Consider the following 13,679-nt stretch of genomic DNA (forward strand, 5'->3'; position numbering starts at 1 on the left):
CATGTCTGACTTTCCGTACAAATGTGCGAGCATGTGGTACACATGCTCCCAGCTAGAACAGATCCTTCTCGCTGGGAAGATGGCACTTTGAAATGCACACACACACACACATCAAATGCTGCAAGCAAACAGACATCTTACTGAATTGCCAGCAAGAGGTGTGTGCAAGAATTTCAGCGGTCAAGTTGTAGGTACCGAGAAATCATCGGCCCGCAGCCGTTTCTACAAACACTGAAAAAAATTAAACCATTCCATGTGTATTTAAAGCATGCAAGTGCCAACTGCATGCTTGATGTAAATCATTATTGCCAATTGGAATTAAACTTCTTCGCCTAGCACACAAGGCCCGTAATGTGGTAGATACCTCTGGAAACTACTGTCGCCATTGGCTGACACATGCTCAACAGCCCGCTCCACCAGCTGCTTATGTATTGAAAGGATCTGGGGGCAAAGCTGTTAACGGGGGAACACACTCGCGCCATTATAGAAATAAATGTGAATTCTGTGCATGCACAAATAAACAGTGTCAATGTATTTCCCTCAATTCATTTTGACGGTGTTCACAGCACACACGGATATAAGTGAAACAGTGCTGTACTTTCACTTTGCTTGACCCTGGTTTCCATAGGTCTGTGTGCACTGTGAACACCAACGAAATAAACTATTACCAATTTGCTCAAGATTCCACACTTGAACAGTATTTCCCCGAGTCATGAGCATTCCATGCAATAAATGAAGGCCCTGGACTGCCAAACCATAAAACAAATACTGGCAAACGTCACAGTGCCTTAAATATTTAATATAATCGCTTTTGTACGTACAGTGTCAGTTTCATTTCTACTTGGTCGTGACATCATGATAGGTGGTCACATGGAAGCAGGACATTGTGACTTTTGACTCTCATTCTGGCTCGCTCGATTGTCTACTATGCTGCTAAGTCGGCCCTTACAACGTATAACAGCACAGGAGGTGACCGAGCGAGTGTCAGAATGTCGCTATGTCCTGTTCCCACGTGATCACTTTCTATATCATGATGTCATGACACACAAGTAAGCTCCCGAGAAACAAAACGGGAACTGCTATGTAGAAAAGGAGTTTATTTAGGGCGCTCTAAAGCTTGCCAGTGCTGTTTTTCTAGGGTTTAGATGTCTGGGACCGTAATTTAACGCAAAAACATGGAAGAGTCCAATATATGTCAGTCAAGAGGAAGCTTTAGCTCGGATGTTCTATCTATAAACTATGGTGGCTATAACTAATCTAAATGCATGGGAATGCAGAAATCATATTTCTCGGCAACCACTTCAGCGAATTTGATGGTTTGTTAATTGTATTTAATAACAAAAGTTCAAATATAGTGACTGTAGGAAGCGGATTTCTGATTTGGGCTGCCAATATTTTTACGAAAATTGTTAAAAATTCAAAAATAGAAGCAGAAAATCAGGTATGAAATTTACAATGTACTCCTAAATGAGCAAAAAAAAAAAAACACGATATCACAATTAGGTATGTAAACAGCACCAAATAATATATCTAAATTGGACAAAATTGATACATTGGACAACACTCTGAAACACCACTAATTTGCGAGTAGGACTTTTGCAACACCTTCGTAACCATTGTAACAATTTCACGTAAGGTGTAGATTTATATGTCAATTTTTTCCGCTTGAGATGCTCTAAGTGATGCAGCTTGCAGTTTGGGGTGCAGTGTTAGGGATTTGTAAACTTCGTGCTTATATGGTTTTATTAAGGTAGCAATTATATGGACACTTCAGGCGCATTTCCGCTCGTCGTGATGTTCCGTATAAAGTCAAGTGCGATAACATCGTGGACGCGCCATATGCTGTGGGTGCGAGTGAAAGCTTGCGAGGGTGAGCCGAGGACGGTGGCTCGATATCCTGCGCGCATGGGAGAAAGGCGGGAAAGAAGCGCGCCGTTTTCCATCGCGCGCAAGGTAGCGCAAGGCTGCGTATGGCGCCGCCGTGCGGGCCTTATCTCGGAAGCGACCTGCGAAGGGTACAGAATCAAGGCGCGGCGATGGCTGATAGCTTTGTATGCGCTGTGCTCTCGCCGCTTAGTTCGTTTCGAAACGAGAGGCAGCACGAAGGTCAATTCGGACGCTGCTGCCGCCGCCCTTCCTCACGCCAGCGTTTTGACAGCGAGTATCCGCGGTCATTGAGTGAGGTGAGTTTATGTTTGCCTGCGTGCGCGTGGCGCCATGCTTGTTAAATTATACAGTAAGCGAATGGCTACACCTTTTACGGTCGATAAAACTACTATCTTTACTTCGTGTAGCTGTCTAATAATTTGCTATCGCAATCAGTGCTCCCTTCGCCTTTCGGGCGAAACTGCGACTTTTTAAGGTTGCCGATTTTCGGCTATTTCTGTAAAAAAAAAAAAAAATCGAGGTCCTAAATTATCCTTCTGCTTTTTAGATGTCACTGGCCGCGGTGGCTCAGTCAGCTAAGGCGTTGCGCTGCCGAGCACGAGATCGCGGGATCTATATCCCGGCCGCGACGGCCGCATTTCGATGAAGGCGAAATGCAAAAAATAAATAAATAAATAAATAAATAAAACGCCCGTGTGCAAGCTGCGTCCGGAGCCCTCCACTACGGCGTGCCTCATAATCAGAACTGGTTTTGGCACGTAAAACCCCAGAAAGAAGGAATTCAACTTTCCCTGGACCTGGATTTAATTTTTTTTTAATAAAAGTTATACTACTACTACTACTACTGTCAAATGCAACAACTTCCGGCAATGTTCCGACTGGTGTTGCAGAAGTAGCGGGGTGCGACAGCGCTGACTTGGCGCCAAAGCAGCAACGGGCGCGTGCCAGCTACGCAAAAAATCGGCTGTCGGCAAAGCCCCTTTTGTATGCGAACACCCCCTGGCACGCTCTGGCCTCGGTGACCCCCTTTCACGGACCGCCGTGCTTCTAGCTTGAATTTTTTATAGGTGCCCCGGAGATCCTGATGCGCCTGCTTTATTATAACCTCCGTAGCTCTCCTGAGGCCCCTGTTTGCCGGATGCATGTGCCCTCTTGGAGCAGTAGTTGCAAAAAAAAAAAAAAATCCTACCTCTCGCAGCGACAAACAAAACACCCCGCGTCTTCTGCGACACCAATTCTAATCAGTGCGGTTAATTGTCGCATGACAGCATATCAGAGTTTTGCATGTGTTTGATCATGGAAAGCGGAGCTGGCTCCGAACTAGAGTGTGCTAGACTCTGTAAGCCTGTAGTGCACTCTACCCACACCAAAAAAGCAATTCAGACTAACTCCGTTGCCGCCATCGAATAAAGAACCAGCTTTGGACCGATTTGAATTATATTTTTAGCACTTGAGAGAGAAAGTTAAATTCTAGTGCCTGTAGGCAGCATTTTTATTTAGGGGCCGAATAGTTTTACAAAAATTGTCGAAAATCGGTAAGCCTGAAAAGAAAAATGGAGCACGAAGTTAACAAATCCATAACTATGTACCAAGAATAGCTATAGCAGTTCTGTAAAGTGCTTCCTTTAGAACATCCAAAGCGGACAAATTGGGTCTATTACTTTTCATCTCACGTAAATGTGTTACTAAGTTTAAAAGAGTTTTGCTAAAGTCCTACTCACTTATATTAGTGGTTACTTGAGAGCCATGCATAATACATCAGTTTTGTGCGCTTTTGATGTAAAATTAGATGCAATTGATTTACAGAATTGTGATATATATATATATATCACAGTGTCAGCTAGCTGTACTTCATAGTTTCGTTTTCTGGAAACTTGCGATTCTCAATTTTCATTAAAATATTCATGGCCTAAATAAAAAAAAATCCGCTTCCTACTGTCTCAATATCTGAACTTTTTCTTTTAAATGCAACAAATCTAATTAAATTCAGGGCAGTGGTTGCCGAGATAAACAATATTTCTTCTTTCCAATGTATTTAGTTATAGGCGCCCCCAAGCTAAAGCTTTAGGTAAGCTTTAGTGCTCACTAAGTGCTCAATAAGCGTTTAAGCTGTTAAGTAATATTTTCGGGCAGTAGCGCACCCAGGATCTCTGCCAGGGGGGGGGGGGGGGGGGGGGGTTGACAGTTTGCTAATACCATCGATCTAAACAGCACTAATTTCAATTTCATCACAGGAAATAGCAAAAGAAATGCGCTTAGTTGCAGTACTCAAAGGCGCAAGGAAAGAAAAGGGGTTAAACAAAAGGGGGGGGGGGGTTACAACCCCCGAACCCCCCCCCCCCCCCCCCGGTCGATGCGCCACTGTTTTCGGGCATGGCATGTGGTCAAAGTGATCGACCACCGGTGTGGCGGAGGGAAGGAAATGAATGGATATATCTTATCGGGACAATCAACGCACGTGAACATACACTCATTGGTGCTATACACATCACAGTGACTCGTCACAAGTCACAGGCGTAGCTAGGACTGTTGCCGGCTGCGACTCTGGCATAACGGCCGACTCTGCGGCCATCTTCAACGAGCTGTTTGCTTTTGGGTGATGCTTCAATCTAGTGAAACATCAGGTATTGGTATATTGGTGCCATCTTGAACATTGCCAACTTCAAGAAAAAATGTCGCAGTTTCGCCCGAAAGGCGAAGCATCGATTGCGATAGCAAATTAGCAGACAGCGATACGAAGTAAGGATAGTAGTTTAATCGGCCGTATAAACTTGTAAACATTCGCTTACGAACTAAATTCACAAGCAAGGTGTAACGCGTGCACACGTAAACATGGACACCTCTCGCTTGATGGCAGCGGAAACTCGCTGTCTGAACGCTGGAGTGAAGGCGCGGCTCCAGCAGCAAGCGAATTGACCTTCGTGCCGTCTCTCGCTTCAACGCGAACTAAACGTCGAAAGCACAGCGCATACGAAGCTACCGGCAATAGTTGCACTCCGTCCATATCGCAGATCGCTATGAAGATGAGCCCCGCGCGGGCGCGCACTTTTTTCCACGTCGCAGATCGCTTTCAAGATACGGCGCCCGCGCAGCCGTCGCGCCGTAGTAACACCCCTCTCCCCCCACCCCCCGCGCCCCTCGCGCGCGACAGAAGCACTCTTCCGCCCCGCCTTTCTCCCTCGCAAGCGTGAGATTGAGCCGCAATCGTCGGCTGAGCCTCGCAAGCTTTCACTCGCACATACAGCGTACTGCGCGCGGCGACGATGTTAGCGTGTTAGGACTTTATACAGAACCTCACAGCGACGTCCACGACCACGGCAGAAATGCGCTTGGAGTGTCCATATAATTGCAATCGCAATAAGAGTGCTATTAACGAATGATGCATATCACACACGCTGAACGTACTGAAGCAAACGAGCAAAACATTATTCTATAGCTTACAAATGCATATTTCAACACAAATCAGAAAAATCTAATCTCCCATAATTTAGGCCAAGCCCTAGCCGCAATACAACAATTGAACAGAACTACATAAATGCCCAAATGACAGGTGCGCAAACTTGATCCGTCCTGCTTTGTTCGAAATTTTCATACATTTCAATGCCTCCACTCTAAAAAGAAAAAAAAAAAAGAAAAAAAAAGAAAAAAAAAGTTTACACTTTTGGGTCGTATCTTGTCCTCAAACAGTAACGGTCATCTGTCTTGTCCGCATTTCCTTTCTTTAACGCTGCGAGCCCGGTACTTCCTAGTCACGAAAGGCGTGCGCGTTATCAGCATGACACGGCATTCTCGACAGGAAAGTAGCGAGCGCCGAGTTAGAATTTCTAGAAAGGAAACGCAAGCAAGGCAGATGACGATTATTGTTTGGGGACAAGATACAACCCAAAGGGTGTAAACTTTTTTTCAGAGTGTTGCATGACGCTTTGCAAAATACCAATAATAACAAGTTGACGCTACCTCGTGCATTTCAATATTGGACTTTCCGACGCATGTAGTCCGCACGTCCGTAGCAAATAGCTGACCGCCGCAATCCCGCCGCGGCGAAGAACAATTAGCTCATTTCTATACTCGAGACGCAAGCAAAGCGCGCTATCCGCATGCGCGGCAACAACTCCATAATTTAAAGATACTTTTATGTGTCAAATCACTTCAATACGATAAGGATCCGTGAGCGTTTCTGACTTCGTCACAACGGTTCATCGGTCACGGATGTGTCGACTCCGTTGTGACGGCCAGCTGTTACGGCGAGCCCCTGACAACACACGATCAAATATATAGAGCGTGCAAAATTCATTACGATCGCTTCACTTACCGTTTATTTTCCTGGTTCAATTTGGCGAAGACACGAACGGCTGTACCAAAACGCGCGGGCACTAGATAAATGGCTGCCGCAACCGACAACTCTGTTTCGCCAGCGTCGAAATTCGGACTACTTGGCTGTGCAAATCCGCATAAGGGTGTAGTTCGGCGGCGCGGTTGGGTAGCTCCGAACGCAAAAATAGCACGTAAAGACTGGCTGGCATATTTTTGATGCTGATTGAAGAAATCAGTTTCCCTTATTATCTTAAACGACAAAGCGCAAGCTGTATCACCGCCAAAACATTTGCTGTGTCACGGGTTACCTGTATACTAGCATGGGTAGCGAGCTGTATTTGCATAGTGTGGTGAAACGATTACTGTAGTCTGTGGACCGTTGGGAAGAAGAGAAACGCTACATATCGCATATCAACATTTGATTTCTCTGAGGCCGAAAAACGTATAGCTCCCAGCAATGTCCGGTGTCGGATATCATTAGTAACGACGTCCGTAGGATATCTACTGGCTAAAACTGATCGGCTTTTCATAACCTTCATTGTTTGTCCACAGAGCACCCTACATCGGACTTGAATGCTCGGGTGTTAACCGTATGTCCAGATGATATCTGTGGACGTCCTGTGCTGGACGTGGACGTTCGGACCTTATCAGGATGTCCGTCGGATATCAGTGGACCATTGGGACGCTGTAAAGAGAGCGAAGTGTGGCGCGACTGCCTCGCTAATCGGAAGATGGCGAGACGCAGCGCGCGCGTGGGTGACGTGTGGGCGCAATTCACAGCAGCCACGGCAGACAAACCTGCTCTCATGCAGCGCTTTGTTTCCATTTGTCTGACGCCCGCTACTCTGGCACCATCTCGTCGAAATCGTCGCCACAGCGCCCGTCTTGCGCGGCACTACGCTTCTCACGCATTCGCCATACCCTCCTCCTCAGATTTCCCGCTCGCACTCTCTTCGCTATCGCCGTCTTTCATCTCCCGCTGCGCTCCCCGTTCGCTCAGTTACGAGGTACGCCGACGCAGGAACGGGCACTCTAAAACGCAGTCCCTCTGTCTCTGCAACGTTGGGAGCCTTATATCTGCTAGGAGTGCGGCAGTCGCATGGCGCTGTCCTCTGAAGAACCAGTAGCGGTCACTACAAGTCCAAGCTCTAACATCATTTGTCAGCCTGTCTATGGTAATCTGTAAGTAAGTGCACAGTCAGTACTGGATGATGCAAGTAAATGAGGTGTATGCACACAAATACTGTGTGTCAAAGGTTTATGCAACACAGGACCTGCGAAAATAAAACTGAAGATTTTGGTGACCTGGGTATAGGGATTGCTCTAATACAAGCGGCCCACTGTTAGGTGCAGCCTGCAGGTACAAAGCAGCCTCGCAATTTATATTTCTGGAACCTGCACCCTGTAAACTTCGGATGACAATAGCATAAATCACTCTCTGCATTTACCCTCACGACGACGATCTTCCTCTCTCCTCACATTCAGCTGATCTCTCTGCTTCCCTTTCACCATGCATATATTTCTCTCTCTAGGATGTATGAAGCCTCACGTGTCAACTTCGCTGCCGAGTGATCAGATCGCTTGTGACTGAACGATGAACGAAGCATGCATGCTTTGAAATTTTCTTCTCCTCATCTGTTTGTCCCCTTTCCCCATAGCAGGGTAGCCGAGTGGGTTCAACCTGGTTTATTTCCTTCTCTCCTGCCAAGGCATAATATTGCAATGTGCAACAGATCTTGCTGCTGTGTTAAAGGGACATCAAATAAAATGAAAAAAAAAGAAAACTGCTTAGACTGACATCCCTTCAAAACTCAATTTTCGTTAAGGTCATGGTAATAGGTTATTAGAAAAGGAAATGATGGTCCAAGCTAAATTTTTGAAATTTTAATGCCGTTGCCAGTATGTACGTGTAATGTCCTGGATTTCGAAGTATTTTATTGCATTTGGGCCATTGTGGATCAATAAAAGTTCTTGAAACTAACAAAGTTCAGTCTTTCGCTTTTTTAAAATACGATCTAGTCACTCTTTACCAATAAAACGATCAACTGGCTCCCAGTAGGTGGTGTCGAAATCCACTATGTCACAGCAAGCTGGTGCACAAACTTCAAATCAGAATCACCACCCATCTTATGTTCTTGCATCCTTTTCTGGCTTATTAGGCCTTCTCTCATGATAAGAGTGGCTTTTTTTGGCTATTGTAGAAAGGTGATTTGCTAATACAGCTCAAATTACTTTTCTCTTTAGCGTCAATTTAAGATGGTACCTGCCAGTCTCTCACAAGGCCAGGTGCAGTCAAAGACAATTGGAAAAAAAAAAAAAAAAGTCCACCAGTTTCATTCAGTACACATATTTTACTTCATTGCAAGATGAAAACACAGTCAAGTCTTATTGCTCTATGTACACTTCTAGCCACAGTCTTTCGTTAAATAATAGACACATAAACACTGCTCTTATTTACATACAATAAAAAAAAAGGGTGCATGATGGCAATGGTGCAGTCGAGAGTGCGTAAGGAAAAGTTTGGTGGTGTAGTCATCAGATTTTTTTTTCCTCTTGTTTGACAAAAAACAAATCTGCCTCGTCCATGCATTTCACTCGCATTAGTTATGGCACAAAAGCAGCAAATTAAAAAGTACAACATAGATCTGCAAGGCTTCCACATGAAGTGCTTGCTTGGCATGGAACAGCCTACAGTCGACGATACAGGTGTGGTGAAAGCTCGGTGACAAACTTTTGGATGCTTTTCCCGTCAGGGAAGATGCATGTCTTTCACCAGAAAATGGAAGTTATGTACACATTTCACAACAGTTGCAATTGTTTGCGGAAGCAATACTTCCATATTAAGGAAGACATTATTAATACAAGGAACAAGTCATAAATCAATGCAGTCATGTAAAGATGGCAATGTGCAAGTCTGTTGCTGATGAATACTGTAAAAATGCCTTTGAGAATGCCAAGAAAGAAAATATGCCAAGAATGTTAAAGAATGTGATTGCTTACCCAAAAATCTGCACACACAGTTGACTGCTTGTGTGCTGTGAATGCTATGCAGATCCAAACATTGAATTAACAGCACTGCACCCATGCAGTGCAAGGTGTAAGACGATTGACAAAACACATGCGTCATGAGGACTAAGACAAGTGTGATGCGCTGCCATTTTTTTTCCCTAAAAGCATTACTTTCATTAAAATTATAGGAAAGTGCCATACCTTCCTTAACTCAAAGCACATAAAATATTTAGCCTCCCATTTATCTTGCAAACATTACAACACTAACACGGCAGCCAATCCACAACAGCACAGTCTGGCTCTTTCAACACTGAAAGGCCCTTATGTTGACTGGTTGACTTCTACAATTCGTACTCAAGATGCGAGCAAGCCTGAGCAAGCCAATGGCCAGCATTCTAACCCTAGCAGGAACGCACGAACTGCCACACCATACATTATCACCTCACACCTTACATGTACTCCAGCCTACGTAATCCAATAATTCTAAGCAGCTTGCTGCAAGCAGTATTCTCGTGAAAGCACTTTTTCAGACAAAGCTGAGGGCTACCACAAACCTTCAGCCTGTTGAGCTCAATTTCGACACCTTTCTCAGTACAAACTGAGTTTGGGCAAGCTCTTCACTGCCCAAACATTTGGTCCAACTGAAGACGCACCTTACAAGGTTTACACTTCCTGTCGCATGAGCTACTCACATTTCCTTCAGTACATCCATTTGCACACCACTGGTGCAAGAGCAAACAACACCAACAAAACACTGCAGCAACAAGAGAGGGTGGAGCGAGAGGCTAGCGAGTAAATTTGCATGTAGCGTTCCAACGTGCAGCTGAACACACAGATCAACGTGAACACTCAAACCACCCGCTCGTGTGTTGCACAAGTCTGCTGACAACTTGCAAAACTCAATAAAAAAGACAACAATAACAATGGCAGCACACCAGCACTGCAACTTTTTTTTTTTTTAAAGAAGGTGGATACACAGTCACATAACACTCTCGAAGCTCTGCAATGCACGAAGTGCATTTTCTGACACTCAATGGCCCAGCCTAGTTCTCTTGAGAAAGGATCACCATTTACACAGACTTCATGCTCAGCGGCCTTTTTTTTTTTTTTTTTGTCAGTAGTCTTTACCACATAGGCCTGCCAACAGTGCTAGCATACTGCGATGCCCCACCCTTCGGCCTAAAACTGCAAGGCCTTGGGGTGTGCGGCAGCCACGGTAAAAGGACAGGGATCGTGTCATAGTCCTGAACGGTGACCACATCTCATTGAAAGTGTTGCTTAAATACACAGCTTGCCAGAACACACAAGGCAAACCAAAGAGATACAGCAATGGCCGAAGTATGAGGGATGTTTCACTGCATTGGCGTGCCGATTCTTGCCCATCTCGCACAGCCCGCTAATTTTCTAAGTGCGGCAAACCCTGCAAGAATGCAGCACGCATTTCCTTGGTGGCTCGTATCCACAAGGCTCTGTACGACTCTCTTTTGATCAAAGAGAGGGCCGTTCTTGATGTCAGGGTTAATGTACTCTTGCTCGCAATCGTGTTTGCTGTCGTTTCAATACACTGACAGTGCCTTAGGTACTGCAAAAAGCCAGTCAGTGTTGCAGTGCAGCGCAGTCTTGGCGCTGTCTGGGCAGGCTTCAATTTTGTCGGCAGTGGTCAAACATTACCAAAAGCAGCAAAAATCACTGGGTGATCCCACCTAATAGGCTCCTTTCCAACTCCGCCTAAGCAAGTCAGCTTAGGCTTCGCGAGCACTTGCTAGCAGTAACCCCAAAGGATCCACCATACCCAAGTATTGCGCCCTTTCCCATGGACATCTAAGCACTCTGGCTCCCCCACATTTCGTTTCACATCATTCTCTGGAGAGTTCACCAAGTTGCAAAAGGACTAATCTTGGCAGGCCACCTCGAGGAAACCGAGTTTGCACTTCGCGATACACTCTTGGCTGCAGTTTATCATTGCACTGTCAGGCACCATTGAAAATGGTCGACAGCCCCCGTGGAGCAGAGGCGTTGACACGTTAATCCACATAGTAGTAGCCCAGTTCAAATTCAAGTCTCTCCACATTTGGGCACAGGCCACCACAAAACACTGTCCAGGGCTGTGCTGTGACTCGAGGGCATGTCGGGGAGGCTGGCCTAGGCAGGTATCTCGGGTGGCAGGCTCTTGGAGTAGCCTCCGCAGCGACTGTCTAGCAGCTCCTCGAAGATGCCGATGAGGTTCGAGAGGCCAATGAGGTAGCCGTCCTCATGGTTGCCAACTTCCCAGGGTTGCCGATGCGTGATGTCCACACCAGGTGGCACTGCCACAGTTTTGGCAAAGTCAATCAGCCACACACTGGCTCCCACTTTATCGTGCACGAACAACAGAGAACTGCCGATGAACTGCAAGAAAAAAGACGGAAGGATCTTTTGAATATCTCTGCTATAGCTGTCTGTTCCATTTTTATGATACATTTTTAATGACTGATTGCTGATACACTTGCTCAGAACCAAACCAGGAGAAAAACCACGACGGAAAAATCTTGAGATTAATCCTTTGTATATGTGTGGCAACGGTACAAGGCTTCTTCAATCACTTATGCAAACCAGAAGAATGGCAGCATGCTCCAATTTTCACAGATCTTTACTTAGAATCGAGCCTTACAATTTACGAGTTGAATTGTAACAATAAATTAACAAACTTCACATTACCATATTGCCAACCGTGGTATAAACAAGCAGTTTTTTAAAAACCCAGAGATGGAACAATCACAAGCAGTGGAACGAAACACGAGATTTAGCTTGTCCATAAACTTCACACCGTTAACAGATTACCAGGGCCGTAGATGGCAGTAGCAAAGCTATTAGCGACATGTAGTGATGATTTGTGTAACTGCAATGTGAGTGAAATTTTTTTTTGCCCCGTCAGTCCCATCGTGGGAGGAAAATCATGGAAGTACAGTATGCTAACGATTATGTCGGTAACCATACATTACAGCAGCAGTTAAGTAAAATATGCAAGTCATTTAAGTATTAGCTTTGCATGCTCTCTGGTTAGAATCTGCGTCCCCAGATGTCGTTGCTGCTGCCGTACGCCCCTCCAGTAACCCGGTATTCCAAAAATGCAACTATGTTTACGGATAGGCTTTAGTATTGTCATTTTCATCACATGACACACATCTACCTCAATGCCGATTAGGTACAGTAAGGCCCCTTAAAGAATGTTTTCGCTACTACTACTGCTCTTTGCTTGAGCATCTGACGAGCTGCAACAATTCAGTTTAGGGACGTACCTCATGAGTGGAGAAGAACTCTGACTGCTCAAGTGCGTTGTACAGAGACCGTAACCGCTGAAGGTACTTTCCCTGTAACAGAAAACAGACGCCGATGAGGGCTGTGCAGAACAGAATGATGCACTAGTAGTGACGTGAACAAGATAGATCCAAATGGGAGCTTTGCAAAATTAAAAGCATTTGTGCCAAAGCTCAGTCTGATCAGAATGGAATTAAACCTACAAATTCTAAAGTATATTCTTGATACGCCAAGTTCGATACCTCGAAATGCTGATTTAAGTGCAGGAAATGTAACTTAAAAGCCATGGCGTTTTTAACAGGCTGTAGCGAAGTTTCAGTTGTAGATAGCTGAATAAAATTATTTTAGAACTCAAATAACATTTCATTGTTCTTTTGATACAATTGTACTTTCCATGGCCAAAAATAAATGCTATCAAGTTGTTCTAACCTTCCTTAATGTAGAATGGCGTTTGGGCTTTCTGGGGTTAACACATGAAATTGGCTGGCTGCAAATGTAATGAATGCAACTTATAGAAAAAAAAAAAATGGAATGAGAAATGCGCACTGCTGCCGTAAAACTCACCAGTGCATCGTCGAAGCCTTTTGTGAATGTGTCAATGGCGTTCAAGACCTGCTCCCTTGACTTTGTCGTCTTAAAGTCCTTTGTGGAGGTTCCATCGGGATTCTGGGGGTTGAATAAAAAAGGGAAGAAAGAACAAATAAAGTGAGCTTGCGAGTCCACAACTAAAGCAAGCGTGATTGTGCCTTAGGTAGATGGTAGATGTCATAATTAAAGCGTGAGTGCTGCCACAAAAAAAGCTCCACTACTTGAAGTTTTTTTAGCAATACATACTCTAAAGTCTAAACCATAATATATCATACAGCATGCATTGCCAGTGCAGAATACCATAGAAAAGCACTACTGGCATTGCATGATGAAACAGGTCACTATTTGATGCAGGTAAATCACCAAGACGCATAAAAACCTGGAGCAGAACTGTAACAATTCTATTACAATGCTATTCTTTTAGCTCCTCATCAGTGGTCCGGGTGGCCTTTCGGCCATGTTATCATCGGGATCGACCGTTCGTGAACGTGGATGATAAATAAACAATTTAAATCAAGCAAAAGGAATCCTTACATTATACTGGCCAAGGATAATGTGACAGTTTTATTTGAATTGCATTCTTC

At 44.8% G+C, this 13,679-nt stretch overlaps 1 protein-coding gene across 1 annotated transcript in view; it reads right to left on the reverse strand.

Annotated features, from left to right (window-relative positions):
* Positions 1–8,545: 8,545 nt before the first annotated feature.
* The window catches only part of LOC119457702 (inositol-trisphosphate 3-kinase A), a 236,014-nt gene continuing 230,880 nt past the window's right edge, over positions 8,546–13,679 (reverse strand). The window contains exons 6-8 of the mRNA XM_037719356.2: positions 13,072–13,173; positions 12,489–12,560; positions 8,546–11,598 (exon numbers count right to left, since the gene is read on the reverse strand). Coding sequence (XP_037575284.1) covers positions 11,353–11,598; positions 12,489–12,560; positions 13,072–13,173 — 420 coding nt within the window. The 3' untranslated portion in view covers positions 8,546–11,352. The remainder of the gene's footprint in view (positions 11,599–12,488; positions 12,561–13,071; positions 13,174–13,679) is intronic.

The sequence above is a fragment of the Dermacentor silvarum genome, chromosome 7 (genome assembly GCF_013339745.2).
Source record: "Dermacentor silvarum isolate Dsil-2018 chromosome 7, BIME_Dsil_1.4, whole genome shotgun sequence".
In the NCBI taxonomy this organism is placed as follows: Eukaryota; Metazoa; Arthropoda; class Arachnida; order Ixodida; family Ixodidae; genus Dermacentor; species Dermacentor silvarum.